This window comes from Pieris brassicae, chromosome 9, assembly GCF_905147105.1.
Source record: "Pieris brassicae chromosome 9, ilPieBrab1.1, whole genome shotgun sequence".
Taxonomy (NCBI): Eukaryota; Metazoa; Arthropoda; class Insecta; order Lepidoptera; family Pieridae; genus Pieris; species Pieris brassicae.
In genome coordinates, this window is record NC_059673.1 from 998,089 (window position 1) to 1,014,680 (window position 16,592).

Genomic DNA, 16,592 nt, shown 5'->3' on the forward strand with positions numbered 1-16,592 from the left:
AGAGCGAACTGTGGGCATCTATTGTTTTAGCACAAAAATAATCGTAACTTCTATATTACGTTAGATATTAAATGTTACGTAATGATCGATGTGAGGACACTATTTTGTTTTAATAGTTCTAGTCTGGTAGCTCCAAAATAAAAATTTTCCTACAAATCCTCAATTTTCTGGAAATTTTAATTTTTTTTTGTCACTCATTATTTAAACAAGTCTACAAATTTCCAATACAAATCCAAATGTATTATTGTTAAGTTAATTATTTTGTTTTTTATTAGATCTGGTGAATACGAAAACAACAGGACACTGGGTGAGACCTTCATATCGGCGTGTGACGTCGACCAAGAGATCGTGAGGAATCAACTTGATAGTATGAAAGAGAAGTGGGACAGAGTTAACAACGGTAAGTTGATGTCTTCTTGAAGCGATTAATGAAATTAACAAATATATTGAATAAGTTATTTAAATAATAATTCAACTATTATAGATCACTCACAGATTCACGTGAGATAATGAATTATCGGGTAATAAAAATGTATTAAGTATTAAAAAAACACTTTTTAAACGGATTGAAGCTATCTATTATTATTATAAATTTATAATTATTTACTTCATTTTAAATTTAAAATTTTTCGACGTTTCGCGTGCTTTATAGTGTGCATGGTCACGGTGACTGAAGACAAAAGGTGTTGAATGCCAAAAGTATCACAGCTGTAGAGAAAGTTGTGTTATCGGTATTTATTTCCCCGGATATCAACTCCGACTAATACATTGCTTCAATCCGTTTAAAAAGTGTTTTCTTAATGTGTAAAAGCTATGTTAACAAAAGACAATACTATGTATTAAGTATTTTAAAGTCCCCGTTTCTGTTAATATGGAAAGTCACAAATAAAAGTTTTTTTAATTTGGAGGGTAGCACTCAAAAGTTATGAAATATTGATAAACTGTTTATTTTATGTCGCAGAGGTGCTTCAACAAATTGAATACCTGGAGTCCACGAGCCGAAAACTGGGTGACTTCTTGGAGAAAGTGCGAGCTGTGGAGGCTCCATTGGCAAGATGCGAGGAACGCCTGGAGGCAGCTCTAAACTCAGCGCCTGCTGCTGCTAAAGACGCAGTGGCTAGACTCACTGACCATGTTCACGCATTACACGCACCTCTGCAGGTAATATGTTTTTTTTTATCAACTGTCTTTATAAAGCTCTCTGAAATTTAATGAATTTTACCGAATGATAAAATATATATGATGATGCTATATATATATATTGTTTTAATTAGTTCTGCAATTTCTAAAAACGACACGAGGCGGTAGTTTGAAATTACTGAAAATTGTTTTTTGTTTTAACTAAGTTATTATTTTTTTAGAGTGTCAACATGGCAGCGGACGATATAGTGTCGATCGCGAATGAATTCGCCGGACCTGAAGCTGCAGCCCGCGCTCGTCAAGTACTGGACGAAACCACTAAATCACTGGCTGACCGTCTACGAGACCTGGAGACCAGCACCCTAAAGGCTGGTGAGGAGATGGCTGGAGTTGCTAAGGCCATCACTTACTTCCTGGTGAGTCGTTGTTACAAATTTGGTATGGCATTTCAGTCATTCCAGCATTGTTTGTTGCCATAACTCCCGAAGGCAGTCATTTTTTATAAATTCAGACTCTTGTGTGGACCTTCAAGGCTGTCTTTTGTTATCTGAGACAACCTAACCTATAAATCATTTGTATTTCCTATGTATATTGCTCCAAATTTTTATTAACTACTTTAACAAAAGAACTTCAATAGTTGACCTTATAGTAATAATTTTATCTCTTAAATACATTTATATTTGTCATCTCAGTTCTCCTCCAATTCCCTCCACTCCTCTCTGCACTGTGCCACTCTTCGGCATGCACCACCTGTTTCTTTAAAGTGGTGTATCTCCCTTCTTAGTTGTCTTCCTCTTTTATGTTTATTGTACCTAAGGGCACCAGTCTAATACATTCTTCCTCCTCTTTTCTGTTCCTCTTGCCAAGTGCCCCCGCCCATTTCCAAGTTTTATTTTCCATTGGGACATCTGCTACCGCAGTGATTCTTAATGATGTATCCTTTATTTTTTTTGTTCTTCTCTTCCCTATCATATATCGTTCTATTGATCTTTGTGAGTGCCCCAGTGAGATCCATATGTTAGTACAGGTATTGAAAAGCCTTCTTTTAATTGCCATGCTCTGTTTTTTCTATTTTTCATGACGTCTCTAAACTAAACATTACCCTTAAAAAATAAATTTCTAATATTCATGTTAACCACATCAAAAATCAACAGAATAACGTGAAAGAATCACAAGATCTGATATCGAACCTGGAGAAAGAGTTCGACGCCATGAAACCGCCCGGACGAGACCTGAAGACAGTTCGGGCACAAATCGACGAGATCTCCAAATTCTGGACTAAACTTGAGAGTGGGGAAGGACATGTCGACGAAACTGCAAGGACCGCTGACATCTTCGACGATTCACCGCATTCGGAATTCGCTAAGCCGCAAGAGCATGTAAGTAATACCGTAACACTCCAGCAGGCTTACTCGGCAATACTTCAAATTCGGTCCCGCTAGCCAGCGGGCCTCGACTCGCCCATAAATGTCATGAGAATATCTCCGGAACAGTCGCCACTCGGTCCCAGAGGGAGGCAACTTGTCAGCAAATGTAGTTCCATTTTTGGAAAGGGGTGTTTTGACACTGCACTGCTGCCTAGCTTCTCGCCCACAGAATTGACTGATCGCATGTCTGATAGGCTATTATGGAGAGGTCCTAAAAAAATACTAAAACAAAGTTTGAATTAGCACGAAGTGATTATTATTCTCAGGTTATCTAAAGTGATTATATCGCAAATATATATTATGTATCATGTCCGCCGTTACGGAATGAGCTTCCTTGTATCAGAGTTGTTCGATATGAGAAATAATATGCATATAGAAACATAAATCCTATTGGGTTAAAAATTTAAAAAGGTCCCTTACTAAGTTTGTGCACATTTAACATTCGCTCACACAAACCGGCTTGGCTTAGTCCAAAAAAATCGACGACGTGTGTCAGGCACGGAAGGCTGATCACCTACTTGTCTATTAGATAGACAAATACTCACAAAACAGATACAGAAAGAAATCTGAGGCCCAGACCTACAAATGTTGTAGCGCCATTGATTTTTTTTATTTTATGAATCACTTTGTAGCTACATCATTAGCTAATGTGGCATTGTAGATTACTTAATGCTTTCTTCTAAGTCTCGATGTTAGTCTTTAGGTCATTTTATTCGTGTCGATGAGAAACGTTATCGAAATTCTGATTTTACGTATAAAAAAATGGTTGTTTTATATACTTTATTTGTATTACAGTTTTATATTACACATAAAATCAAGAAACACTTTTAAAATTTGTGTCTTTAGTGTCCTTTCTCCTTATGCGATTTGTGACACATTAATTATTTCTAAGGCCTATCATCGTGCATTCTACGAATGTGTCTGATTTCATATATTTCCTCAGATCGCACCACTCAAAGAGAAAATAAGGAAGCTACAACAGAAAACTCGTCAAAGAGAACAGGACCTAGATGACACCCACAGCAAACTCCAAGCATTCTACAAAGTATACGATGCTGTTATAGACGATATTGATGAGGTAAGTTCACCAAAAATTCTGGGGTCTTTAAAGATTTATATTTTATCTGAAAGTTCTAAACTCCTTTTGATTATTTCGCTACACAGTTTTTACAATTTGCTTAATCTACATAGTAATGTAAAAAGTTTGGATCCTGTGGCAGTGTTTAACGCTGGCCTCAGTGGCTGAGAATTTTTACATTTTGTTTTTTAAATATTGTGATAATTTATAATTACAATTTTGAAATTGAAGTCAATTTTTTGAAATTTAATTTTTTAACCCAGGCAACAGAACAAGTACGAAACTTAAAACCAGTTTCCTCCGACCTGGATCAAATTCGTGCACAGCAGAAGGACTTCGCCGACCTCAAACAACGTACTGTTGAGCCTTTGGGTCAAAATGTGTCCCATTGCAACAAGATTGGACAGGGTCTAGTAAGATCCGCTTTGCAAGGGGTTTCCACTCAAGAACTAGACAAAGACTTGGAGAAGTTGAACGACAGATGGAACAATTTGAAAGAAAAGGTAAGGTTATCTTTTTTGTTCTGGGGAAACGCGATTACAGGGTGCTTATGCAGATGCCAAAATGGCGCAGGAAATGGGGGTCAATACGCAGCTTTGACCCAATACCCACAAAAACCATCGTGACCTATATCAATAGAGTCCATGAAAGAATACTTTCATATTATTTTTAGTTATAGGAGCTGGTACCTAGCACCAGAAGACACAGACATATGATTGATTGGTGCCTATGTTGCATTATCAAAATCTACTTGCCAAGGCATCAATCGATAGAGATTAGTTAGAAAAACTGCTTTTAATCATTAAAACATTAGGTATCAGGAAAAGTTCTGATGTTTCATTCTTTGAAATTGGGTGAAAATAAGACGTTTTTATCATCAGATGAACGAACGTGGACGTCGTCTCGACGTTGGCCTGCTCCAATCTGGTAAACTTGCTGAAGCCTTGGCTGGTCTGGCTCGTTGGCTTAGTGATACAGAGGAATTGGTACGAAACCAAAAACCACCCTCGGCCGACTACAAGGTCGTGAAGGCGCAGTTACAGGAACAGAAGGTACGTATCACACAAATGCACCGAGAAAAGTCTGAAATTTAATATTTTCTCCCAAACTCTATACAAATTTAATATGACACAAATTGTACCAATGCGTTTTTTTGGTATTGCACTAATTAATCAACATTACAGTTCCTCAAGAAGATGCTGATGGATCGTCAGAACTCCATGTCGTCTCTCTTCGCGATGGGCAATGAAGTCGCAGCTGATTGTGATTCAAATGAAAAGAAGGCAATTGAAAAGCAGCTGAAGGGCCTAATGCAGAGGTTCGATGGTCTGACTGCCAGCGCCCAACAGAGGATGCTGGATCTGGAACAAGCTATGAAGGTATAATATTAATAAAACAGTATACTAACGATATACTTCTGTAAACCTTATCAAATATCATTCTGTAATTGAGACTTTTAATGAGATTGTAAATATATGAATCGTTTGGTAATAATCTAGGTGGCCAAAACATTCGAGGAGCAATTACAACCGCTTATGGAGTGGCTTGGAATTACTGAGAGAAAGGTGAAAGCTCTCGAGCTGGTGCCCACTGACGAGGAGAAGATACAGCAGAAGATAAGAGAGCATAAGGTGAGTCATATTTGCGGCAATTTCAAAAGTACACAGCTATTGGAAGATTGAAATCATTGCATATTGTTCTTAGTTTCTCGTAACATTTTTTACTAAACTTTCTTTAAGAATGAATATAAGCAGAAATAAAAGTAAACATGGCTGATTTGGCATCTAACATTTTTAAACATGAAATTCGTTCTTGATCTACGTAATATGCTTTAAAAAAGGGGAGTAAACTAAACTTCTCTTTCTGCAGAACATTCACGAGGACATCCTATCAAAGCAGCCCCAATTCAAGGAGCTGACTGAAACTGCATCTACTCTCATGAGTCTGGTTGGAGATGATGAAGCGGCTGCTCTAGCCGACAGATTACATCTTGCTACGGACAGGTAAAAAAAATTGTTCTAATTGTGCTTATGTTATCGATGTCTTCATTCGTGTTATTCCAATTCATCATTCCTTACGGACTGACGGTGAAGGAACATCGAGAGGAAACCGGCTTGCCTTAGACCCAGATTTAGATTAGATTGACAAATGATCAAGCTCTGATATTATAGTATATTATTAGTAATAGTTTCCGTCTCTCTTTCTCTCTCTCTCTCTCTCTCTCTCTCTCTCTATAGATCCTTTAAAGATAATTTTTTTTATATTTGATAAAGATTACCGTTTCAGAATATTTACTTTTAACTTATTTTGCAGATACCAAGCTCTGGTCGACCACAGTCTTAACATTGGGGATCTTTTGGACAACTCACGTAAAGGTCTCCGCCACTTGGTCCTGACATACCAGGACTTATCAGCATGGATGGACAGCATGGAGCAATATTTGGCGAAGAGGAAAATTCTGCCGGTTCATATGGAGAAACTTCTTCGGCAGATGGATGAGATAGCAGTAAGTTTTACAGTTTTTGCACTTAATTTATTTCTAATCATGAATTTTGCGACATAATTTAATTCACGGTTTATAAATAAAAAATATTTTCCCGATAATGGTACCCAGGACCACCTGTGTGTATGTGCAGTAAGATATTTATATATATATATATAAACATTGTTCAAACATTTCTGAAAGGAAAAAAAATACATTTATCTAAATAATACCTAATTCGGTTGTGTGATGGTGTAAAAGTGAGGGTAGATACATGATGTTGTGTGTGGGCTGTGCTCATGATGCAGGTGATTTAGGGCTATGGATATTCTTGATACTCTTGAGCATAATCCATGACAGCTCAAGTCAAGCAATACAAAACTGAGTTATCATAGTTGGTGTTGATGTGAGTTACCTTGAAGATGCTAAAAACCTTAAACATTTACAGGAAAAAACGGAAGAAATATCTGATAAGCAACAAGCAGTGGACAGCACAGTGGAGTCAGGTCTCGAACTGATGAAACACATCTCCGGTGATGAAGCCTTACAGCTCAAGGATAAACTGGACGCCCTACAACGGCGGTACAATGACCTCACGGCGAAGGGAGCTGACCTGCTCAAGTTGGCCTCTGACACGTTGCCGCTTGTGCAACAGTTGTACAACTCACATACTAAGTAAGTTTCATTAAATACAAAATTAGGCAAGAGGCAAATTAATAACAGAAGATAGAAGAAGTTCATATATAAAAGAGCAGTGTTGGCCTAATGGCTTCAGCGTGCGACTCTCATCCCTGAGGTCTTAGAACCCCCGTACCAATGGACTTTCTATGTGCGTATTAAACATTCTCTCGAACGGTGAAGGAAAACACCGTGAGGAATCCAGCTTGACGTAGACCCAAAAAGTTGAAAGAGAGAGTCAGGCACAAGAGAGTGTCCTTGGGCGACGGTATCACTTAACATCAGATCAAAGCTCATCTGACATGTCCGTTTACCCCCTGTTATATTAAAAAAACGAGAGGCCGATCACCTGTGTGCCTATTAGATTGGCAAAAGATCATGGAACAGTTTCAGGGATCTGAGGCCCAGACCTAAAAAGGTTGGAGCTCCACAGGTTTTTTTTTTATGTAGCTTCATATATCTGTATGTATCGTATTTGATTTGATGTATATAAAATAATATTTAAGACACTTTTGTTTTAAAATACACTTCAATATAATGTTAAAAAACATGAAAACATTTTGGTTAACATTAATAACATTTCAGGCTAACGGAATGGATGGCAAGTGCCGAAACTTGCCTTCAGTCGGTGGAACCCAGGGAACAGGACATCCTCAGACTGGAAGCTGAACTCCAAGAATTCAGGCCACTGCTTGACAATATTAACGTCGTCGGGCCTCAGCTTTGTCAGGTATTATTTGTGTAATTTGAGTATTAAAAGAGTATTTGGTTCCTTCAAATAGCGTACCAATTCTTAAAAGGCAACACTCGTGAACCCTCTGATATTGAGAGTATGCATCACTTATCATCAGGTGAGCCTCCTGCTTGTTTACACCATGCTCTATGAAAAAGATCAAATCGAATCGATCGACGATCGATTATCGATCTTTTTGATTTTTCATAGGACACATGTCAGAAGTGAAACTTTTTTGTAAATTAATTATTAGTTAGGTAAAAGCCCCAATAGATGATCATGTACCAGTATATGATCATACCGTGTATTTGTATATGTATATAAATACTATTTACACACTGTATACGTGCTAATGATAGTATTAATAAATATAAAAAAAAACCTGCGTTTACTGCGCAACACGTTATGCGACAGAATTGCCACCTAAAGTTCTAATATGTAACTACTAAACGAATACATCAACCAATAGCGTGTATATTTATTCGGTCTCTCTTTCTCACTCTCTCTCTCAATCGGTTTCAGAGATCTCTCATAGCGATTGAGCTCTCGACTGTTTCTTTGACAAAAACGCTGCAAATCTTCGTGATGTTTCCGTCAAAATTTTTGATTATAAAATCTACATAACGAAATAAAATTGAATACAACCTGTTCTTTTATAAAATATTGTCTGAATTAACAGATATCTCCCGGAGAAGGCGCCACCCACGTGGAAGGGATGGTGACCAGAGACAACAGAAGGTTCGATGCCATCGCGGAACAGGTGCAGCGGAAGGCTGAGAGGCTGCTGCTTAGCAAAAAGGTATGCTTAAAAAAAACCTAATGACATTTGGTACAGTGAAATTTTCTCAGAAATGTTTACGTGTTTTTTTTTCTCTTGAAGGAATATGTTGTCTGGTAGTTAAGATCCTTAAATGGACTCTCGTGTTCTTCATAAAACATCATTGGTCATATTAATCCAAGCTATGACGTCAAACCCTTTCCAGCGTTCTCTAGAAGTAGTGGGAGACATGGAAGAGTTGGTGGAGTGGCTCCGGGCTGCCGATGCCCAGTTAAGGGCTGCCGAGCCTCCGGCTGCATCAGCAGACGTGTTGCGGGCCCAACTCGCCGAGCAGAGGCCGCTCAGTGACGACGTCGCCGCACAACGCGTGAGGGCAAGAGAACTACTCAGTCAGGCTAAGAAGGTAAAGCATAACCATTGTTCCATACCAATTTGCAGATTTAGCCCAAATTCTCTTAAGTAGATGAATAGTAGAAGTATGAAGAACTGATTGGACGTTTTTATTTGCAGGTCCTCCGCGAATGCCAATCTGGTGATGAAGCCGGTGTGATCAGAGAGAGGAGTGAAGAGTTAAAGGAGATGATTGAAGAAGTCGGTCAGCTCAGTGCAGCCAGGCTGGCAGCACTTGAACAAGCTTTGCCGCTAGCCGAACACTTTGCCGATACTCACCATGGGTAATTTTTTTTTTAAATTCTAAATGCTTGTGCAAATATTACCAATTTACACTGAGTTAAAATTTATTTAAGGTTATGATAACAAAGGGATAATAAAAACTAATTTATGATAAAGGGAACTCCGACTTAAGTTTTATATAAATAATATTTAAAATTATTAATCAAAAATTAAATATAAGTGAATATAAGGAAAATAATGAATAATAAGTCAAGTCCACCATCGGACGTCAAAGAAGAATACATAATACCATCCGTATATATATTCTGGAATTTTGAGTGTTTTGTGTTTGCCTCCTGAAATAATTATGTAATATTTACAGTTTGTTATTTCGTAAATGATTAAAAAAAACAATTTTAATCCAATAAGAACATTTATGTTAGTATTAGATATTTGTCATAAAATTTTCTAACAAACATTATTCTTGTAAAAATTCAAATGACAAGCCATAACTCGCTTTTCCACAGACTAACAAACACAATATTACAAATTATATAAAACGTCAGTTTTGACATGTGGCAGATAATTAAGAATTTAATCTAAGAAATACAATTATTTCTTTACATTTATATAAACTGTTGTAATGTAACATTTTCTGGTTCATAACAGACCTAGGTCCAAGAGCAGGTCAATTATTTCATTTATTTCCAGAGTTTGTATATGTAAATGTTGACTATTGTGGGTTGCCACACTTTACTGCAATTAAAGTAAAGTTCTTTATTTTTAAAAATGAGTTTTTTAAGCACTGCGAGTAATATCTAGCGCTGGCGAGATTCTGGCTAAGATTCAACGGCGATCGATAAATTCCGTTGACGAAAAAAGTATCGAAGTATCTAAAGATATTGTTCTGATAAAGTTTACAGTGTAATAACGTGACATAATGTACAATAATTTATAAGGTACATGGCAACCGTAAACATGACTAGTCAGCGATTTTTTTTGCTCTTGCTCGTTCTTAATATATTATATTCTTACCTCCCTAGGGGCATTCCAATAAGTATTATGTGTATTTTGATATTTTGTCTATGACTGAAATCCGATCTGCAGATTGTCCTCGTGGTTGGACGACATGGAGAAGCAGGTCCAGATGTTGGCGATGCCGGCGCTCAGACCCGAACAGATCGTTCAGCAGCAAGACAAGAATGAGGTTTGTCAATTGTTTCAAAATCGTTAATTTATCTCTTAACTGTTATTCTGATTTCTATAGACCTGGAATCACTTGAGGCTGACTAGCTTTGACTTTTCTAAATGTTTCTGTTTTGATTGCAGATGCTCCAACAATCAATCGCCGGCCATAAGCCACTCGTGGACAAGCTTGTGAAGACAGGAGAAGCCTTATCCAGACTTTGTGGAGAGGACGATGCCGCTAAAGTGCAAGATATAGTAGAGAATGACTGCGAAAGATATAACGCGCTCAAAGCTGAACTTAGACAGAGACAGCAAGAGTTGGAACAGGTAAGAGGAAGAGGGATAAAGAGCTTTTCTTAAATGTTTGACATTTTTGATCATGATTGGTTATCTTTGGATTACCTCGACGTCCGACGTTCCACGACTGAGCGTTTTTCAAGGCAGTTTATGTCACATACTATATGGAACCAGCTGTCCACTGAAGTATTTCCGAACCAATTCGACTTAGGGTCCTTCAAGAAAAGAGCGTACAAATTCTTAAAAGGCCGGCAACGCACTCGCGAGCCATCTGGCATTGAGAGTGTCCATGGGCGGCGGTATCACTTAACATCAGGTGAGCCTCCTGCCCGTTTGCCCCCTATTTTAAAAAAAATAATGATAGTTTTTAAACCTTCTTAAGAATTGTTGGTAAAATACTGTTGTGCCAATAAACTAATATTGCTTACTAACAAAGTGTTATGAATCTCGCCTGCCAACCACGTAGTAAGAACTGGAATTGACTTATATCCTACTCCGGAGAATTTGTTAACGATGGTGGTGACTTTCACCAATCTTTTGGTATTTTTCTGATACAAGAAGTTGTGAGTTTGATGTCCTGTATGGGAGGATTTACATATTTTAAGGTAGAGGCTCTGAACTTTCTTCCTCTACAATTGTCATGTCTGGATAGTTTTTACAATACAACAATTTCGTTGAAGTTGCACGTAAATTAAGTTTTGGTTTTGAGCACAAAATTATACAAAAACCATCCAGTTCCAGCCTTCTTCCAAGAAGAGCGAAATACATTTTCGGCAATTTTTGCTTTTTTCCACTTATACAAAGTGTGAGGTGAGGTCGCTGGGGTTGCGAACCAGCTGTTTTACTCTGGAATATGGAAGTTCGCTACGCCAAATGTACAATGACAACTAATAGGGGAAAGTCTAGATTTTTTGGAGACTTTTATCGGAAAACATCAAAACCTGTTTGATGAGGTAGCAAAATAAAAATTTGCTAATCTTATTGGTTTCCTAGGCCTACTCCGCCTGCTGGTACAGCCGCCACTTCTATGTGTTGTTGTTAAAAAATAATTGTGAAGAATCCATGTTATAACCAAAATAACAAGTATTTTTGGCTGTTTCGACTGAACAAATTTTAATGGATTTATTAATTTCAGGCGCTTCAAGAGTCGTCAGTATTCGCAGAAAGGCTCGAAGGTATGGTTCGGGCCCTGTCTGGTGCAGCTGACCAATTGCAGCGAGCCGAACCCGTCTCCGCCCACCCTCACAAGATACAGTATGTTCTTTGCTTATCACAAAACACCATAACACCTCCCGCCAATTGCTGGCATTCAGTTGAAGTCAATGCTTCTCCACTCGGCCGATCCAGCAATTTAATATTATAATTACTTATGTTTATGTTTATGTCATAGTTACATTTTCATACAATATTTCTAAGTAAACGTTGAGGTTTTTGCCGTATAAAAAACGCCGTTAAAAAGTTATGTATCTCTTAGGAATCTTCTAGAATATAATATATTTGACAGGAAATTCTTACCGATTTTATTTCTTTACAGAGACCAAATCGAAGAGAACAACGCGTTAATCGAAGATCTTGAGAAGCGCGAGGAAGCGTACAGAGCGGTGCAACGAGCGGCGAGTGACGTCATGAGCAAGGCCAGCGCGACTGACCCTGCCGTAAGAGACATCAGGGGAAAACTGGAGAAACTTAATAAGTAAGTAATAATCACTTTTTAATAAATCTTTGGCGAGTTTTAGTAAAATTTCCAGGTCTTGAATATCAGCGGTTCTCTTTTCAAGATGTCAAGATGACCGCTTGGTTTCAACTGATGAGTTGAGCCTGAGAATGTCAAAGTATCCAGATACCATAAAATGCATTAAAAATTGCTTGCTGATTTGGATTTTGAAAATACCTTACTACATATTTTGACATGACTGAAGTTCCAAACTAACATATCCACAGCACACGATTGTTGTAATCGCTAACTTAGCCATACTCTCTAATATAGAGTACAGACACACATATTTATGGTCGTACACGATTCTATGGTCAGATGAAATACTAATACCCCTTTTTCCCCCAACAACTCTGTGGGTTCTCCAGTGTGGGGACTAGTGTTGGATCCATATTGTCACAGCCACATTTCTGTCAGGAATAAAGTTTTATTTTTATTTATGATGATTTCTATAACAGACTATGGGATGAAGTCCAACGGACGAGCAACAACCGTGGCCAATCTCTCGAGAGCGCTTTAGAACTCGCTCGTCGCTTCTGGGAACAGCTAGAGGCAGTCATGGGACAGCTGGGTGAGCTGGAGGACACTTTGGCTGCACAGGCACCGCCTGCTGCCCAGCCCCATCACATCCAACACCAGCAGCTGCAGCTGCAGGAGATCAGACAGGAGATCGACCACACTAAGCCCGAGGTAAGATTACAGTTAATGGAGGAATTTACGGCCACATTACGTGATTTTAAAGATTTTTCTTCTCCCATAGAATTTCTTGATTTTTCTAGGGTCACCCTTAGGTAACACACTCACACACAGCAATGTATATTTAAAGTCGGTGTAAAACGTCGGTGTAAGCGACAAACATGGAGACTATCTGTTTCCACCGGTTTCTGTTTTTATGCAATGTACAGTTTGGAAGACGATCGGTCCATCTGGTTGGTGCTCACACCACGATCAGTTTCTCCAAGTTCTCATCGCCTCTGCGCATTGCAATATTTGATAATTCATTGTCGGCATATGGTAGACAGGCAAGTCCGACGTGTAACATCGAAGTGTCAATAAATATTAAACTCTAGGTGGAGAAAGTCCGGAAGACGGGATCGACTTTGATGTCCATCTGCGGTGAACCGGACAAACCCGAAGTCAAGAAACACATCGAAGATCTGGATACAGCTTGGGACAATATCACCGCCCTCTACGCTCGACGGGAAGAAAATCTCATTGATGCCATGGAGAAGGCTATGGAGTTCCATGATACACTTCATGTGAGTATAGTTTGGTTTAAGACTTATAAAACTTCAAACCAGGCTTGAGATACGTTAAACTACTTTGAAGTGAAACTTCATTACCGGCGTTGTAAATTTACTGTCACATTTTTCCGTTACGCGCCATCTTTTTCTTGTCCCTACAACGGTTGATTCGCAGTCTCGAACCCATTAATAACAAAAATATATAATAACGATAACAATGATAATAATAATTCTATTAAAATTAATGAAGTTCTGCAATAATCTTAGTAGTAATAAGGTAAAATGAAATAATTAGAAGAATACAATATTCGAACTTGAGTTTCAAATATGCTGACTCACTTTTCACGTTTCAATCTCTCTGTCCCAAATACGCAGAATCTCCAAGAATTCCTGGACACGGCCGAAGACAAGTTCTCCCGTATGGGACCTTTGGGCTCGGACATCGACGCCGTGAAGCGACAGATCTCACAACTTGCTGGCTTCAAGACCGAAGTAGACCCTCACATGGTCAAGGTTGAAGCTTTGAACAGGTAATTGAAGGAAGACCATATTTTGGCCCATGTTCTACCTAAATCTTTCCTATGAGGTTATGGGACCTAACTAATCTCAATTGCACAGCATACGGCTTAACGCAAACTTCTGTGAATCTCTGCCAAAATTTATCAAAATCGGCGTCTTCATGTACACTAAGCAGAGGTAGTTTTTTTCAGAAATTAGTACATCATAGATTTGATTGAAAGCGTTTAGACATTCATAATTAATAATTATGATAATTAATAAATTGCGGCCTCGTATATATCAATAAACTGGATATAACTTTAAAAAAATCGCATGTATTTTAGTCGTAAAAGATTTTTTTAAACTAAATGTTTCCTTTTATATTTGTGTAACTAAACAATTATAGATAATTTAATTAGCAAATAGACATGTTTGAAAATGCTTAAAAGTATTGCATAATGATAACAATGAATTCTTTGTTTCGATATATAGTTTCAAAAGTTTGCGTTATGCCAACATAGCAATAGTTCTGATAATTTCTCACGATACTAATATAATGTTTTTTCCCGCTTCACCAACGGCACACCCAAAGGAGTTTAATGAGGCAAGGAATTGACTTTAATTTTGTGTGACTGCTTGATGTTGTTAAAGCTACGACCAATCTTGTACCAATACGACAAACAAAAATAATAGAGATTGGTCGTAATCTTCTAGTTTTCATGTTCTGTATTGTTTTATGTGACAACGTCTGATTAATCGATGAACGCCGGCTGTGCGAAATAGCACATTGTCCCGTAACGCTTATTGTACGCTTACGCTGCATCTTTTTCTCTAGTCTATTAGATTGGTCCGAGGATTCACTCCTTTGTATCCTTACAAAATAGTAATGATGTAATTTTATTTAGCAAAGCATACAATAATTTCTTCGATGTTTTGTTATGACGTTGTCACGTTAAACTAACCGTAAACCGACTATATGGGTGATTTTTTCCTAATATCCGTTTTTATTGGATTTACTCTATATTTTATAATATCATTATAATTAAAGAACTCTGCTGAGTCTTTCTTCTCTTTCATTCTTGGTTATTCTATTCATTTTGTGTTCCATTTCTGTCATTGCGGTATGTTATTCGCTTTTGTGCAAATATATCTAATGCCATATCAATATTCTATAAATTAATTAATAATTAAATATCTATTCTAAATGTAACAAGTCATTTCAATACATGTTGCGAGATACTTGCATATGGGTTGTCGTATTCAATTTTTTAAATTAAATATATATTTGTTTGTCAAACATTTGCACCCATTCAATATTAAAATTAAATTTTAACAATAGGCAAGCCGCGGAGTTAACTGAACGTACATCCTCCGAACAAGCTGCGGCAATAAAACAACCCCTCACAGAAGTGAATGGGCGCTGGTCATCTCTCCTCCGGGGTATGGTGGAAAGGCAGCAGCAGTTGGAGAAGGCTCTGTTAAGACTGGGACAACTGCAACATGCCCTGAGAGACATATTGGCTTGGATACAGCATACGAACGATACCTTGGATACTTTGGCACCGGTAAGATAGATAAAAAATATTGTCTTAAAAAGTCAGATTAAGTGAGAAATATAAGGCTTCTTTTTTGTTATTATTTATTAATGAACAATAGTTATAATTATAGTTAAACATACCTTAGGCTTTACTATTTCAAATGTAAAACCCACAAAATTTAAAATTTAAATTCAAGGTTTTTATAATCATAACTTTTACAGGTGGCTGGAGATCCCCAAATCTTGGAAGTGGAACTGGCGAAGCTGAAGGTGGTAATGAACGATATCGCAGCTCATCAGGCCAGCGTTGATACGCTCAACGAAGCTGGCGCGCATATTGTCCACCATGGTGAGTTTCGAATCAAACCTAAAAGTTTTTTTTTATATTTAAACAATAATTTATTTGTATTAAAAGTTCTAATCAAGGCTAATTTTATTTAAACGTATAAAATTTATATTTTATACAATTTAAGTAGGTACAAATACTCTTACATTAACACAAGATACGGTTTTAAAGAATAGTTTTTTGACTTGACAATGTCTAATAAATCTATGAACGCACGAAAAGTACACACACAGTCCGGTAACGCTCATTGTACGTTCGCGCCGCATCTATTTCTCAATTGGCCTATGCGTCAGAAGATTCACTCCTTTGTATTCATACAAAAAAGTTATTATGCAATAACAATGATTCAATTTTATTCATAAAATTATGCAATTATTTCATCAATGTTTTGTTATGACGTTGTCACGGTAAACGTCCGTAAACCGAATGTATATACAACCTTCTTTTTGTACAGGCACAGATGAGGCCGGCGAGACCGCCGAGAAACTGGCAACACTCAACAAGAAGTGGCGCGAGCTACAGCAGAAAGCTAGAGATCGTCAATCCGAACTCGAAGATGCGTTAAGGGAGGCCCAAAGGTAGGGTATATGTTCTATCGATATATTTATATGTTCGCAGAGTGAATTTACAGTAGCCATATTGTGTAAATTATGTGTTTAATAGTATATGCGTATTTTATTATATTTTAATTATTTAATGTTTCTCGACATTAGTATATTATCGCTGTAAGGATAATGTATGTATTTCTGTAATAAATAAATGTTTTTAACTTTATATTCCAATCCAGTCTTCCCTTGGGGTCCAAGGGGATCTTCCCTGGGGGATGAAACCTCCGATTGT

General features: G+C 37.6%; 1 protein-coding gene across 27 annotated transcripts in view; it reads left to right on the forward strand.

Annotated features, from left to right (window-relative positions):
* LOC123714728 (dystonin) overlaps positions 1-16,592 on the forward strand; it is a 256,193-nt gene that overhangs the window by 213,660 nt on the left and 25,941 nt on the right. For 23 of the 27 annotated variants that reach the window (XM_045669172.1, XM_045669170.1, XM_045669185.1 and 20 more), the window contains 27 exons: positions 276-400; positions 962-1,161; positions 1,362-1,556; positions 2,295-2,519; positions 3,511-3,645; positions 3,909-4,148; positions 4,527-4,697; positions 4,830-5,024; positions 5,145-5,276; positions 5,515-5,648; positions 5,959-6,151; positions 6,576-6,802; positions 7,391-7,535; positions 8,218-8,337; positions 8,522-8,719; positions 8,827-8,990; positions 10,036-10,135; positions 10,258-10,443; positions 11,549-11,667; positions 11,948-12,106; positions 12,586-12,817; positions 13,198-13,386; positions 13,747-13,901; positions 14,462-14,473; positions 15,209-15,434; positions 15,629-15,755; positions 16,207-16,330. In XM_045669172.1, the coding sequence (XP_045525128.1) occupies positions 276-400; positions 962-1,161; positions 1,362-1,556; positions 2,295-2,519; positions 3,511-3,645; positions 3,909-4,148; positions 4,527-4,697; positions 4,830-5,024; positions 5,145-5,276; positions 5,515-5,648; positions 5,959-6,151; positions 6,576-6,802; positions 7,391-7,535; positions 8,218-8,337; positions 8,522-8,719; positions 8,827-8,990; positions 10,036-10,135; positions 10,258-10,443; positions 11,549-11,667; positions 11,948-12,106; positions 12,586-12,817; positions 13,198-13,386; positions 13,747-13,901; positions 14,462-14,473; positions 15,209-15,434; positions 15,629-15,755; positions 16,207-16,330 (4,428 nt within the window). The remainder of the gene's footprint in view (positions 1-275; positions 401-961; positions 1,162-1,361; positions 1,557-2,294; positions 2,520-3,510; positions 3,646-3,908; positions 4,149-4,526; positions 4,698-4,829; positions 5,025-5,144; positions 5,277-5,514; positions 5,649-5,958; positions 6,152-6,575; positions 6,803-7,390; positions 7,536-8,217; positions 8,338-8,521; positions 8,720-8,826; positions 8,991-10,035; positions 10,136-10,257; positions 10,444-11,548; positions 11,668-11,947; positions 12,107-12,585; positions 12,818-13,197; positions 13,387-13,746; positions 13,902-14,461; positions 14,474-15,208; positions 15,435-15,628; positions 15,756-16,206; positions 16,331-16,592) is intronic. The other 4 variants (XM_045669187.1, XM_045669186.1, XM_045669160.1 and 1 more) reach the window with 1 other exon arrangement.